The sequence below is a fragment of the Ailuropoda melanoleuca genome, chromosome 17, assembly GCF_002007445.2.
Source record: "Ailuropoda melanoleuca isolate Jingjing chromosome 17, ASM200744v2, whole genome shotgun sequence".
NCBI classification, from domain to species: domain Eukaryota; kingdom Metazoa; phylum Chordata; class Mammalia; order Carnivora; family Ursidae; genus Ailuropoda; species Ailuropoda melanoleuca.
This window is the reverse complement of record NC_048234.1, coordinates 11274939-11290370: the sequence shown is the minus strand read 5'-3', so window position 1 is coordinate 11290370 and position 15432 is coordinate 11274939. Positions and strand designations below refer to the sequence as shown.

Here is a 15432-nt window from a genome sequence, read left to right as displayed (position 1 = left end):
GGGAGAGGAAGAAGCAGGCTTCCAGCAGAGGAGCCTGATGTGGCTCGATCCCACAACGCTGGGATCACGCCCTGAGCCGAAGGCAGACACTTAACCGCTGTGCCACCCAGGCGCCCCTACCACGGAGTTTTTAAGTGGGTCAGACCTGTAAGTGCGGAACAGCCTTTCAACCCACCTTTCTTTGGCCAGAACTACTCCGGGGACCCGCCTGTACACAAGGGGCCTGGGGAATGGCCTTGTGAGCACACAGCGTCGTCACCGTGGAGGACAGAACGGACAGTGGGGAGTGAACCTGGGGCCACCCTTGCCTGTTACTCATGTGGATGGTCCCAGATCTCCCCCCTGCTCCCTGCTTCCCAGGCACAGAGTGCCGTCAGCCTCCCAGGTTTCCAGCCTTGTCCTGCCTTGACTGAGAGAGGTGTGTGGCAGCTTTCCGAGGTGATGGCAGCATTCTAGACCCTGACTAGGCGTCAGGCACGCATTGGCCACAGCTCCGCGAGTAGTACACCTGAGATTTATGCATTGCGGTCCACATCTGTGTTCCCTCGAGAGACACAAATGACACCTAGGAACAAATACCATCTCCAGTCATGGACAGGCATGCTGAAACGTATGGCGCCTGCGATTTGGAAATGCACTAAAACCAGGCCGGATGGAAGGAGGGATGAGAACCCAAGTATGGGAGGAGGGCAAGGGTGGAATCCGGGCGGCTGGCTGATCACGGTGACCTTATTTGCACTTCATAGGGAAATGTTGATGAAAGCGCACGATGGAACAGAACGAGAAGGGGGTGAAGCACTGTCAGAGGGGCTGGCGGGCCAAGCCTGACGTGACAGGGGTCTCTGGGCAGCGAGGGCCCAGAGGCCAGGAAGGACTGCTGGCAGGGGCCCCCAGGAAAGGAACCAGCAGGAGGCGAGGGGCTGGTGAGGGGCCAGGCCAAGGTCATCGCAGGGGAGGAGGTGGGAAAGGGACGGTGGTGGTGTCCAGAAGGGCGGAGAAGCAGCCCGAGGGCGAGGTGGTCAGGTCTTCGGTGGGCGTCTCAGGAGCTGGGACCGGGGAGGTGGAAATGCTAGTGGGGGTCCGGACGCAAACCTCGTCTTTAGGCCTAAGGTCCACGGGGCAGGGCAGCTGAGGAGGGCTGCAAGGGGCACTGTGGGCTTCAGCCCAGGACCGAGTTTGAGGGAACTTTCCATTCAGAAAAGACGGTGAGAATCACAGGAATGTTGCTGACACCAGACCACGAGTTGCAGAGCACACAGGGAGCCGGGGGTGCCCGGAGAGCTAAGTGAGACGAGGGGCAGAGCAGTGGCAGCTCGGTGGGGTCGTAGGGCAGGCTCCACAGGCAGCCAGGACAGTGTGCGGGGGCGAGGCCGGTGGTCGTGAGGCTGGGCGGCGGGGGCTTTGTGGTTCCCCTTGAATCGGACTGAGGTGGTACCGGGTGGCAAGGAGACCGGGCAGGCTGCGTGTCCCGTCCCCAGGCGGGGGGCAGGCTGGGAGGGGGACTCCACAGCAGTGCCGTGGTGACCTGTGCATTGCGGGCTCCGCTCCCCGTGTGCTGGGAGCTGGGCTGCAGGATTGGGGGCCTCTCCCTGCGACTCCTACGGATCCCATTCTCCCCTCCTCGCACAAGGGCCGGGCGCTCCTGAGCCCCAAAAGCCTCTTTGTCTCCCTCCCGTGTTAGACAGGAGTGCGTGGAGGCGAAGGCAAGGCCACACAGCCATGAGTGGGGCTGAACCAGAGCTCACATCCCAGGTGGCTGTCGTGGTGTGCCTCTCCGGGCAGCTTCTGTCCCCAGGGACCTGCTGCCAGGGAGTGGGGGGCGGTGCCAAGGGGAGGGGAGGCAGCTCCAGGCCTGGCTTCTGTGAAAAGGTGATGCTTTATTATATAAAAATCTCCCCCGCCTGCCCCCACCCCCGGCCCCCGAGGCTGCACATCAAGCAGATGGATCCGGGGCCAACTCTCCGGAAGGACAGCCCCGCGTTCTCGGGACGCCGCCTGGCCTGTGCGGCTGTGTGGCCAGATGCCGTGGCCCTGGCCGTGGCCGGGTGGGTGCTTTCACTGGGGGAGGCCCTGGGGTGGGCTGGGCCCTGAGGCACGCTGCGTGTCAGGAGGCCCAGTGTCGTAGCCCAGCTTCCTCATGTCCTTGGTCACCACATTGAAGAGGAGAGTGACAAAGCCCTGCGAGCGGACACGGGTCACTGGGGAGAGAAGGGCAGCGTCAGCCAGGCTGCTCAGGGAACGTCTCCACCCCAGCAGTCTCTCCTGTAAAATGGGAACGACTGGCTGGCCCATGCCCCTCCTGGGAGGTATGGGGGCTGCACCAGGGACCGACAGACGTGGCAGACCCCCCACATTCCAACCAGACCCAGGTGGGAGCCACGCTATGGGGAGAGACCCAGGGCTGCTCCCGAGGTCTGTCTGTGTGCCCGGCAGGTCCCTGGCTTCCACGCTGTCTCCTGGGGGTCCACCTAGTCCCTCCCGGGCTCCAGCTTGCCTGTGGGGTGTGTGGGGGGGTTGAGGGCATCAAGCTTTACCTTCCCGGCCTTCACCCTGAGCCACCACCTTGGGGTCTGTGTACTCGGGCCGCCGTCCCATGAACCAGCTGGGGAGACGGGAGAATGCTGATGAGCGGATCCTCGGCCCGGCTATCCCTGAGCCGAGACAGGGGCTCTCTCCCGGCTTCAGAAACCGGCAGCCCTCCTCCAACCCCTGCCCCAGGGCCAGGCCCTGGCAGAACCTTCCCACGCCCCCTCCCTCTGCCAGGGAAAGGGGAGGCTGGGTGCCGCAGGTGGCATCCACGGAGGCCCGGCGGGCTGCCCCCAGGCCTGTGGTGCCCTGTGCCCCACCCCTCCCCAGCCGCACGCCCAGCTTTCCCAACATGATTACCCGTGGCTTTGAGGGAGATGTGGGGCTGGGTGCGCAGTGGGAGCCCAAGTGGAAATCCCAGAAAGGGGGCAGCAGCTGGGGGCAGGCAGCGTGACCCCCCGGGGAAGGCAGGCCCCGTCCCAGAGTTCGACGTTGGCCTCTTTGGGGTGGGCAGAGGGGCCAAATCCGGGCCCTCCACTTTCCTCTCCATAGTGTGGGATCCAGGACAAGTGACTTCTCATCTCTGAGCCCCAGTTCCTCTCAGCCGTCCCCAACAGTACCCAGCTCACAGGGCTCGAGGTGAAACATTCATCCTGTTATTGATGGTTCTTGCTCCCAGGTTCACGTGCTCCAAGGACGGGCTTGCTCCGGGGTATCGGCCACAATCCTCTAACCCCACAGTCACAGGCGAGGGGTGTGGCCCTCTGCTCCCCCCCCCACATGCCCACTGTCCACCTGCCCCTCCCAGGAGCCCCGCTCTGTAAAGCCCCCCCCTTCCAGAGGCTGAGAGCAGTGCAGTGACCTGCCCCAGGCCACACGCAGGGAGGTGCAGGCTGGACACGCAGGGGTGCTGTCCCAGCCCTCCAGCTCCAGGCCCCGCAGCCTGAGCCAGGGCAGCGCTCGCCTCTGACACACCCACTCGAGCCCAAAACAATCTAGGTGCACATTCCCGGCCAGTGGGCCAGGCAGACGGGGGCGTTGACCCATCCAGGAGCGCCTCCAGCCTGCATTTTGGGGGTCCTGCCCCGGGGAGGCCAGTGATGCAGCCGCAGGACAGGGAAGGACACCCCTCGGTCGGTCTGTCTGTCGAGGTTCCCGCGTCCCCAGAGCAGGCTCCGCCCTGCCTTCCGCTAAGTGGCTGACCCGGGAGGGCCCCAGCGAAGACAACGTCCCCCACCAGCAGCCCCTCCAGCTCTGTGGGGTCTCCCCTTGCTCCAGGCCACCCGACTCAACTGGTTCCCGGCCCCCGGGTGCACACTGGGTGCTGCCTGGGGGTGGGGCTCCGTCCCAGCTTACACTGGACAAAGCAGTGACTGCCCCCTGCTGTGCAGGCCATGGGGACAGCCAGTAAAGGGCTCCCTGGCTCCCAGCCTCGGGAGAGGGGGTGGGGAGGGGGTCTGGGAAGCTAGCGTTCTAGCCAGGGCCGGATGGCAGGCCATTGCCTCTCTGTGCCTCAGTTTCTCCACCTCACAGGCAGGGGAAGCAGCCACAGAGCCTGGCACACCCCACGTACTCCTACTCAGAGCCCCTGGAGCCTCTGCATTGCTGTCTCCTGAGGTCCACAGGGACGGGCTGTTCAGGGCAAGGGGGAGCGGCCAGGCCCGGGCTGAGGTGGGGAAGGACCCAGCGGGCTGGAGGAAGCAAGTCCAGGGGCACGCAGGCAGCGGGGAGGGCCCAAGGTCGGCGGGGCAGGAGAACGCAGGGTCCCGCAGCACCCAAACTGAGGTTAATCCTCAACGCAGAGATGGGCTTGATGTGTTTCTAAAGTCATGTGTTTCGGAAAACCATCTCGGTCGCTCTGGGAGGGCTAGGTGGGAGGCGGGTCATGGGCTGGGTAATGGCCCCAAAGATCCCAGGTCCTCCTCCCTGGAACTTGCAAATGTGACCTTATTTGGGAAAAAGACCTTTGCACATGTGACTAAAATAAGGATCTTAAACATGGGGGGACTGTCTTGGATTATCTGGGTGGGCCCGAAATGCTGCCACGAGTGTCCTTCTAAGAGAAGTGGAGGGAGAGGTGACACACACAGGGGAGGGGGTGACATGTCAGGTCACACACGTGACCACAGAAGCAGAGACTGGAGTGACGGGCCGAGCCAAGAAGGCCGCAGCCACCAGGAGTTAGAAGACGCCAGGAACAGTTTCTCCCCAAGAGCCTGGCGAGGGCGGTGGGGGGGTGGAAGGGAGCAGGGCCCTGCCGGAGCCTTGATCTCAGCCCCCTGATTCTGACTTTGGACTGTGAGACAATACGTTTCTGTCATTGAAGCCGCTGAGTCTGTGGTCATTGGTTACAGCAGCCCCGGGAACTAATACAGGGCTGAGTGGAGGAGGGCAGGCGGGTGGACTGAGCAAGGGCTGGCCTCCACGGACCAGGTCTGGGAAGATTTTGATCAACTGCCTTCCATCATCAGACCTTTCCCCAGTGTCGGGACTGCAAGCACACGCCTTGCCGGGTGGAGACCGCCCCTGCCGCAAGCTGCTAGCCTCAGGCACCGGCAGAACACCCAGAAACTTCTCCAGCACTGAGACCCTTTCCTCCCAGGGACCTGGCCCTGGGACCCAAGCTTTCCTCGGAGCTGTGGGGCAGAGAGCGGCACAGACACCCCAGCTAGGACAGCGGCACGGGCTCCCGTACCCACTGATGGGCCCAGCCCCCATTTTCAGACAGTCTGCGGGGTAGGTGTTGTCCCCTCTAGCTTACACTGGCCCAGGGCACCTTCCCATCGCGGTGGTCTCCCAGAGGGGCTTCTAGGGGCGGCGGACACCCAGATTCTCCCCTCCAGGCCTCAGAACTCAGTGAGGCTTCCTCGGCACAGGCCCAACGCTGTCCCTCTGCCCCGCAGGGCTCCGGCCAAGCTCGCCCCAAGACTGGCCAGGCCTGCTCGTCAGCTGCCACCTGGGCACCCAGGTGGTCCTCCATTTCCACCACCCTCAACCCGGCTGTGAACAGAGGGCCCCTTCCTGGCTGACCTGGTGGGGAGCGGTGGTGGTTTGCCGCTGAGCTAAGCGGACAGCAGCGTCTCTCCCCAGCCCCGGGGGTCAGCCGGCCAGGGCCTAAGGGTCTAAGCTTGGGCGGATGTGGTCAGGGGCAAGAGGCTCCCTGCCTCCCTGGTGTCTCCCCCACATTCTCTTTGTCACCACCTACCAGAGACACCCCATCCTGGCTGCTCCAAACACAGTAAGCCCATGGACCTTGCACTGTTTCCTACGCCTGGAACGTTCCTTCCCCAGATCACCCGCACGGGCCCTCACCTCCGCTCTAGTTTCCATTCAGACGTCACCTCTTCCAAGAGGCCCCCCACGTGTGAGGCATTTCCAACCTGATAGAAATTGCCCATCGGGAAGATGACTACTGTTCTGTGTGGCTCTTACTGCTGTCCCCTCCTGTGTCCTGCCTCTGTAATGTCCTTTTACGTCCTGAGCATTTCCCCGTCTGACGAGGGCTTTTGCTCTGTTCTGACGCAAAGACCACAGAGTATAAAGGAGCACAGCCTTATGCAGCTGGAACAGCGGCTGAAGGGAGCCCAGAGACCCGCTGACACCCCACAGCCCCCTCTTCCATGGGCCCCGAAGACAGAGCAGTTGGGAGACCCGACGAGGTCACCCGGCACAAGTGAGGGGAGGACAGCGACAGCCCGCCCTCCACTCCGATTACTTGGGTGGGGAGCAGGTGCTGGCGGGGACGGGTAGAAAACTCGCCTTGTAAACTTCTGCAGCTTAGACGTGGATTCCGGAACAAACATGGGGATGGTCCTTTTGTGCCTGAAACAAATGTTTTCACGGGCAGATGTGCTAACAGAAACGTGCGACTTTCCGAGGCTCCCGCGCCAGGAGCGACCCGGCAGCACCAAGTCCGGGCCGAGGCCAAGCGGGCCGGCTGCGCGCATGCGCCGTGCGCGCGGCAAGTGAGTGCAGAAAGCGGCCAGAGTCCCCGCGAGTCTTGTTTCTTGCTAAGGCTCAGGAGGGTGCTGGTACGGCCATCACACCTGGGGCCCCGCCTCACACTGGCCCCTCAGAAGCCCTGTCCCCCACATGTCCAAATCCTCCAGGAAGCCCCTGACGATTCCCGGGACCTCACCCCCCCTGCGGCCCCTGCCCCCGTCCTGCCCTCCGAGCCTGGGGTCCTGCCGCTCACCTCACCGCCCCAGCCCCTCCACCCTCTCCACACGCCTCCCCCCACATCTCGAGCTCTCTGCCTCGGCATCAGTGCGCAGAACGTCTGGCCGTTCTTCCACCCTCTTCTACCCTCTCTAGGCAAACTCCTGTCCTCTGCGCCCCAGAATACCCTGTCTACACCTTGTCACATGCTTAACAAAAAACAACTAACTGCGTCTCCCCATCTGGGTCTACTCCTCTGGGGGCTCCTGAGGAAGGGCCCACGTGGTCACACATGATGCCAGCAGGGCCGAGCCCATGGGGGCATCAGTGAGGGCTCATGGGACAGAGCGGGGGAGACACGGAGGAGGGGACTGAGTGTCTGAACTAACCCCAAACTACCTGCGAACTCTGTCACTGGACCCAGCCCGTCGCAGGTCCCAGTGCTCCCTGCCGGGGCCTCCAACACTCCCCTCACCCACCTGCTGTTTGGGTGGCAACCTTGGCCTCACCCATCTGGGCCTCCTCCCAGATATGGGCTCTAGCTCCACCCCCCAACCCCCAACTCCAGCCGCCCAGGCGCCTGGGGACCCCAGTGCCCTCCCAGCCTAGCAGTGAAGTCTGTCCCAGGAAAAGCCCTGTGAGGAGTGCCCTGGTCCTAGGCCAGCATGGCCCAGGAAGGGATGGACTGTGGCCCAGGGAGCCAGGCAGAGCCGGAACCTACCTGCCGGGTGAGAAAGGCACGTGCACTGCCCCGTAGCCTCGGACCACATCGTTCCCAAACACGTCTGGTCCGTACACACTGAGCACGATCTGTGGCCCTTGGGAAGAACAAGACAAGGGGACAGCCGGTGGGGTGACTCAGGGGAAGACGCAGGGCAGAGGACAGGAGCGGACGTAGGACCCCGCCTTCTCCACTAAGGGCTTCTGCGACCCAGGATCCGGGGAGGCGGGCAGGGACAGGGCAGGGGGTGGGGAGCACGACCTGACGGCAAGGCCCCCTGCTCAGCCTGGATGCTGGGAGGCCCCGCATATCCTGTACCTTGATAATACAGGGAGGGCCCCTGAAGGCACTTTTCTCCTCTGTTCAAGGCACAGGGACCCAGCTGGGAAGTGAGCAAAGGGGCCGCTTCCCGGGAGCGTCCTTTCTGGTACAGGTGTTCACATTCAAGCGCGTACTGCACGGGCTCACAGGCCACAGGGGCTGGCTTTGGGGTTCTGCAGGGGAGGTCAGAGGGAAAGAAAGACCTTCCATGCACTCTCCTTTAAATGATCACTGATCCCACCTGTTCCCGGTAAACACGGAGGAACATCGGGTCCTTTCACAGGGGTCAGTACATTCGTCCCCTAAATGCAGGGGAGAAATCATGGCCCGGGGTGACAGGTGAGGTGGGGGAGACCCAGGGAAGCCGTGCTGCCAAGCTGACCTGTGGCCTGTAGGAGGGGCCTCAGGCATCAATCACCTCACCTCCCAGCCTCTCGGGTCCCTCACCTCTAAGACACGGAGAGTAGCGCCTGATGCAGGACGAGGGCTTGGTAAGTGTCAGGGACAGGTTTGGGCCCTCCCATCACTCCCCCTCCCCCGGAGGGAGCCACTCTTCCGACTTGAGGAAAGTATTCCTTGAAAGGCTTTCCCACCAAAGAATGCATCCCAAACATGGTACTTTGGTTTTGCCCATTTTTAAAAAAGATTTTGTTTAATTTTGAGAGAGAGCGAGAGAAAGAGCAGGTGAGCGAGCAGGGGGAGGCAGAGGGAGAGGGAGAGACTCCCAAGTACACTCCACGCTGAGCCGAAACCAAGAGTCAGACGCTTAACCAACTGAGCCACCCCGGTGCCCTGGTTTTACCCATTTTCTTAAAAAAACTTTATACAAATGGAATCATGTCATCTGTGTCTTGGTATCCAGGTTCTTTCATTCAACATCATGTCTGAGATTTGTTCAAATTGTGTCATGTCAGGGATGTCACTCGTTCTCAGTGCCAGAGAACATTCTAGCTCTGGACAGACCGTGGGGACATGGTTTGCTCCAGCGCCGATGACATGTGGGTAGGTTCTCCTTGGGGGTCCCCAAGCGGCGAGGCTATGAGCTCTCTGCCACTCCCGTCCAAGCTCTTGCCCCACGCACGCACACATCTCTGCTGGGTTCGAAGGGAGTCGCACAGGGTAAGCAGACGCTCGCTCTGCAAAGAGAACACGGAGCGCTCTTCCAAAGGGGTCGGATCACCCCCCCACTCCCACCAGTCACTGGAGTTCCCATCACGCCGGGGGTCCTCAGTCTCCCTGGCTGGAGTCCTTCTGCTGCGTGGGCCGTGGGACGGCTCACCGTAGCTTCCCTTTGCGTTTGCCTTCACTGCAGTGTTTCTTACTAAAATAAAGACCTTGCTCTCCTTCCCGGTCACTCCAACGTCCTCCCTTGTTGTTGCTCCCCGCCAAGTGGGGAGCCCGACGCGGGGCTCGATCCCAGGACCCTGGGATCATGCCCTGAGCCGAAGGCAGACGCTTAACCGACTGAGCCCCCCAGGCGCCCCTGATGTCCTCCTTTGTGAGGTATCTGCTCAGTCCCCTGCCCCATTTCTACCAGAGGGGGCTTTTCCTTGTTGATGTGCAGTGTGCATGTGTGTGAATTCCGTGGCCTGTCTTTTCAGCTGTTCTATTTTGATATTATTGTAAAGAATGTCTTTTTTAAAAAATATCATTTTTGAATCACTTTTTGCACACAAGAGAATACATATACTATTTATTTTGATACAAAAAGCCACTGGTTTCTGCCTATCTCCTAAACAGCATTCACACCGATTTATCATTTCTAGTAACTTATCTGTACATTATTCTGCAAATTCTACACACATAATGTCACCTGTGAGAAACAATAGTTTTGGGGCGCCTGGCTGGCTCAGTCGGTGAAGCGTCTTCCTTCAGCTCAGGTCATGATCCGGGGTCCTGGGATCGAGCCCCACGTGGGCTCCCTGCTTGTACTCTCCCTCTCTCTCTCAAATAAAAAAATCTTGAAAGTAAAAAAGAAAGAAAGAAAGAAAGAAGAAAGAAAGAAAAGAAGAGAAGAGAAGAGAAGAGAAGAGAAGAGAAGAGAAAAGAAAAGAAAAGAAAAGAAAAGAAAAGAAAAGAAAAGAAAAAGGACAGTTTTATTCTTCCTAATTCTTGCGTCTTTTGTAGTGGCAACAAGGAAATCTTTCACCGTTTCACTTAGAAAAGGTGATGCCTGCTCTAAGGTTTTTGTAGATAGCCTTTATCAAATTAAGAAAGTTTCCTTCTAGGAGCGCCTGGCTGGCTCAGCTCCTGATCTCAGCTCAGGTCTTGATCTCAGCTTAGGGGCTGTGAGTTCAGGGCCCGCGCTGGGTTCCACACAGGGCCTGGAGCCTACTTTAACAAAAAAAAAAAAAAGTTTCCTTCTATTCCTAGTTTGCTGTGTTTATCGTGAATGGATGTTGAATTTTATCATGGTTTCTACATTTATGGGGATGATCGTGACTTTCCTTCTTTTTAAAGCAGTGAATCACGATGGTGGATTTCAGATATTATATAAGCTTTGTATTTCTGGAATAAACCATTCTTGTTCTTATCCCTTTTACATCCTGCTAGATTTGGCTTATGAATATTTTGTTTGGGAGTTTTTGCAACCGTATTCACGGTCTGGAATGATCCAGAGCTGGGCTGGTCCCACTTCTCCCTTCCTCCCCGGGTGCGGCAAGCACTTCGAGGTCTCCGTCCAAGTTGCAGGGATCTTCCTGATTCTTGCGTCCTTAGCCCAGAGCAGCTGTCAAAACCTCAATCAGCCTCTCAATCACCTCTGGTTGAGTTGGCAAATACTCTCAGGGCGATGTGAGTGGGGTCACGTTTCTAGATTTCTATATTCTCCTGGACCGTGGCCTGGCAAATCTCTAATACTTTGCTAGCTCTCAGATACCTTCGAATAGTTGTGTTTTGTTTTTGCTTTTTAATACTGTATTGGCCTCTATCTCAGCAGCAGGAGACTGGTCCGTAATCTAGTGCCCTGTTCCAGGAAGCCTATGGAAGCATTCTTACTCGTGGATAATGACAAGGAGGACTGCCAGGCAGCCCCTGCTCCAGACCCCCTGTACCCGGCAAGCCTCGGCCCCAAGCCACATGCAGCAGAAAGGCCCAGACTGTGAAATCAGATGGACCTGAAATCCAGTCCGTGTTCAGCGGCTAGATAAAAAGCTGAAGGCAAATGATGTTAGTTTTTGGCATCAGTTTCCTAATGTGAGAAAAGAAACGGAGAGCAATCCGTCCATCACATAGGATTAGGAAACTAGGCCAAGCCCACCCGGGGCGAGTATTCATAGCCCCTCTGGAGCCAACCCCAGGGCTTTGCACACAGTAGGCGTTTATTAAGTGACAGTGGATGAGAACTACCAGGCAAGGCAGCCAGGAGACACTGTGAGCAAGGAGGGCTGGGAAGGAGGTCAGAGATGGCAGCGGGAACAGCCCAACCAAGGCTTAGAGGGGCGACTCAGGGGCGTGCCCAGGAGATGCGGGTGGAGCACGACACGTGATGGCAGGCTGAGGGCCATCAGGGACTGCAGCGGCCCCGGACCCCGGGCTCTGCCCTCCCCGGGCACGGAGCCACCCAAGGCAGCAGGCTGGGGTGCCACCTGATTCGCTCTGAGCTTCCTAAAGGTCAGCCCCACCGCCTGGGGTGGGGGTGGCGGCAGGAAGCGGAGAGAAATGGCCAGATGGCAAGACAGCACCAAGGGCCGAGGGGACGGGCAGAGAGGAGCTGCTAGCGGATGGCCCTGGGGGCGCCCCCCCCAACCCGGGTGTCCCTGCGGGGCCCCTGCACACTCACAGCCATAGGGGTTGGTGCTCTTAAAGGTGACGTCGATGGGGAAGTTCCACACCAGCGCTCGCCGCACATCCTGGCTCTTGGATGTGATCTGTGAGATGCCCTCCTCCAGGCCCTGCGAGGACGGGGACCGCGACAGCTGATGCCCGGGCTCCGGCTGCCACCCTCACTACCTCCTGCCCACACACCGACGTGCGTGCAACCCGAGCGCCGAGGGACTGGAGCAGCTCCCAGGCATCTCCAGGTTTCATCTCGTCAGGGCTGGCCGACCCGAGCACGGCCCAGGCACAGGTTCTCGCCCCCTCGCCCGGGGAAGCAGCTGCGGCCAGCGGTTTCCGCTTGTGTCACTGCCCCCTCCCCCGGGGGTGCTGCATCGGTGCCCGCGCGTGTGCCAACTTCTCCATCGAGCACCAACGCCCACTCTACGTCTTCCTCCGCCCACCAACCCATTCGTAGCCCCCCGGCCGGGCCGAGCCCTGGGAACAGGCTGTCCATACTCTCCAGCTCTCACTCCTTCTCTGCTTTCCTTTCGAGAAACTCCAGCCGGATTACAGGCTCCCACTCTATCAAAGTGTGTTTGCCGAGTAGCACCAGTGACCCCGGCGCTGCTGGATCTGTGGACGTTTCTCTGTCCTCAGTTTCCCCGACTTGGCCGCAGCCCTGGACACCCTCCCTCTGCATGGTTTCTGGGACACCGTACGTCTTTGGGGCTTTCCTCCTCACAGTGGGGGCGGGGGGGGGATCCCAGTGTTGCTCTGGCCACTTCCTTTCCATGTGGTCTGTCTGTGGCTGAGTCCCAAACGCGCGTCTCCACCCTGGTCCTCACGTCCGGCCTCCAGAGCACCACGGCCCCGCCTCGGCTGCCCGCCCTGCACCTCCGCCTGCCCATCCAGCGGGAACCTCAACCTCAACACACGCCAGGCGGAGCTCTGGAACATTCTCCCAGACCTGCTCTATCCAATCTTCTCATTGAATGGCAGCTCCGCTCCCAAGCGCCCGGACTGAGAAGCTTGGTGTTATTCTTAACTCCTCTCTCGCACGCCCCACTTCTGTCCAAGAGGAAACCCTGTTGCCTCCATTTTCAAAGATATACTGGAAATGCAAGCGCCTGCCGCCACCCCCGCGCCGCGCCTTGTCTACGTGCTGTCTTCACGCCTGTTTCTGGTAACAGTCCACGGTCTCCCTCGTTGGCCCTTGCTCCCCCTCTACTCTGGACACACAAGCCAGAGGGAGCTATGAAAAACACGAGGTGGGTCACTGTCTCTGTTCCAGACTCTCTGAGGGGGTCCCATGTCACCCCTGCGTGAGGCTGCGGTCCTTACTCTGCCTGACAGTGGCCTCCACGGGGCCAGCCCTTCTTCGACCCCTGCTTCAGCCCCAGCCACGCTCCCGCCTCGGGGCCTGTGCACCTCTGCTCCTCTGCCTCCAGAGCTCTTGCCACAGACTTCCACGTGGCTCGTGCCCTCACTTCCTTCAGGTCTTGGCCCAAAGTTACCTTCTCGGGGAAGCCTTCCCTGGCCCCCTTACCTAGATTCCAGTTTCTCTCTATCCTCCACACCTCCCTTCCTGACTGTACTTTCTCCTTGGCACTTTTTACTAGAACATGCTAGAACATTAGTACTTATTGTCTGTCTTGCCCCACAAGGATGTGCGCCACGGAGACTGGGACTCTTGTCTGGCTGTCTGGAGGAGACAGATTGCTCCAAGGCAAGTCTTGCAAGGAGAGCTTCTATTCTGCCTTCTGACTCCCCAGAGTCCTCCCCACGGGCTAGGAGAGGGGCAGACGCACACATTCCTCTTCACTGCCGCGCACAAGTTCCCGGGACAGGGTGTGTGAGCGCGCGTGGCTTTGATCGGGGAGCCCGCCGGGGGCTGCACTCCCCACTCCAGCTTTACCAGGAACGAAGTCATGTTTGGAACCCCCTGAACTCAGTGTCTAGCTCTCCATGGGTTCTGAATTGGGAGCAGAAGGGGTACGGTGGACACCTGCAGGAGCCCCATCAGTCATAGAGGCTGTGAGTGAGGGGGCCCGGAGCCCAGCTTACCGCCGTGGGGGCCCAGTCCTGGCCGTACACAAAGCAGTACTTGCAGTAGAGCTCGTCGTACTCCGGAAACTGTGGGAAGAAGCACACACGGCTTCTGTTCACAGGGACCCGCGGTGAGGCCGACGCGTTGGCTAGGTAAGGGCAGCCGATAGGGATTCTGAACACCAGGCACCCGGCGTGGGGTCTAAGAAACAGCCAGGGATGAGGACACGGGGTGCAGCAGAGGGGCTGGGGCCCAAGAGGGGCTGGAGTCCAAGGGACAGTCCCAGGCTGCTACCGCCCTTGAGCCTTTGCCCGGGCTCTGGCTTCTGTCTGGCATGCCCTTCCCATTCCTCCATCTGGCAAACTCCTGTTCGTCCTTCAAAACTTACCTTCCAGGGAGCCCATCCTAACTTTCAGGCTGTTTTAAGTGGCCCCCCCAACACCCATCCTGGCTCTGTCGGCCCCTGGTCCTTCCCTCCATCAGAGCTTTGATGGCTTGTTTATTTCTGTCAAGCCCATTTGACTGTGAACAGGGAACAAGTGTGGTGGCGTTTTTGTGTCCTCAGTGCCTGGCACAGGGTGGGCACAGAGGAGGTCTAAGGGAATGGTGCCGAAGTGAAAGATGCTATCAGGACATGAAGGATACTCAGGGCTGGAGCTCAAGGCCTGGAGAGAGGCAGAGACCCAGAACTAGTGGGAGGCACAGTGAGGCTGGCATGGGTGCTGACAGTGCAGAGAGAGGTGATCCAGCCCAGCCAGGGGCCCCTAATGGGACAGAAGAGAAGAGGGGATGGCAGTTGTGGACACTAGGCAAGGGGCGGGTGGACAGGGTGGGAGCACGGGAGTACAATCTCGATGAAACAGGAAAGCAAGAGAGACCCAGAGCTTTACCCAAACCATCTCACTTAATCCTCACAATAATACAATAAACACCATCTTCCAACAGCCTGGAAGGGTAATGCAGCAAAGTTCTGGCAGCAGGCACACCCGGGTTCAAATCCCAGCTTTGCCACTCTCTTTGGGCAAGTGTTCCCATCCATAAAATGGGGATGCTACTAATACCCACTTCAAAGGGCTGTTGTGGGGACTGAAAGAGCAGTGCTGGGCGCCAAGTCTGGCACAGAGCGAATTCATGGTGAACATATCTATGTATATATATGAATATGACAAACGGTTCGTATAAAGTGTAGGGGATGGAGAGTAGCGTCCCCTTCTGTCCGACTGGACAGACCCTCCCTGGATCTTTCCACCAGCACCATCGTTGGATCAGATGCACCAGATCACCTCCACTTTAACCCAAATTCATGGATCTGAGGGTTCAGAGTGCAGAGCGCTTGAGGACCGAGGCCCAGCGTCCCGGTAGGAGTCTCGGCTCCTCCCCCCACACCCGCATTAGGCTCCTGCCCGTGACTCAACGACCTGGACATGATCCGAACCAGCGTGCCCTCGGCACTAGCTCAACCTCTCGAGGTGTGTTTCCACCCGCGCACATAGGGCTGAGGATTCGCAGCCAAGCCTCTCAAATGCTGGTTCCCCTCCCCCGCCTAACCGAGGGAGACGGAGGTTCGGAGGAACGACGCACCTCTCCGGAGCCACGCAGCAGCCCGGGAGGTCGCGCGATGGGCCCCCGAGGAGACTGGGGGGAAGGAGGGCAAGATCCACGGCCGCTCACCTGGGCGCTCTCCACCTGCCCGTTGACCATGAGTAGAAAGACGCTAGGACCGGCGGCCGCCATGGCAGCGCTGGGGGCGCCAGGAAACGACCCTGGCTGCGCTCGGGGTTGCTAAGAGGCACCAGGTTGCCCTGGAAACCGACGGCGTGGCGCGTGGGACATGTTTCTTGGGACGGGAACTTCGCTAAGGCAAGCGTGGGTGCGGCAGTGCGCAGGCGCAGCCGGAGGA

The 15432-nt window shown here is 59.7% G+C and overlaps 1 protein-coding gene across 5 annotated transcripts; it reads right to left on the bottom strand.

Moving 5' to 3' along the window:
* B9D1 (B9 domain containing 1) lies at positions 1-15402 on the bottom strand. Of its 5 annotated transcripts, none has more exons than XM_034646823.1 (7): positions 15114-15396; positions 13550-13618; positions 11508-11619; positions 7406-7502; positions 6286-6348; positions 2535-2602; positions 1-2198 (listed from the first exon to the last, which is right to left on the bottom strand). In XM_034646823.1, the coding sequence occupies exons 1-7, from the start codon at positions 15264-15266 to the stop codon at positions 2056-2058; spliced, it is 705 nt and encodes a 234-aa protein (XP_034502714.1). In that variant the 5' UTR covers positions 15267-15396; the 3' UTR covers positions 1-2055. The 5 variants fall into 5 exon arrangements, with proteins under 5 accessions (XP_034502714.1, XP_002923158.1, XP_034502716.1 ...); XM_002923112.4 differs by having other exon boundaries at positions 15204-15392; XM_034646824.1 differs by having other exon boundaries at positions 2126-2262; positions 15114-15402.
* Positions 15403-15432: the final 30 nt, after the last annotated feature.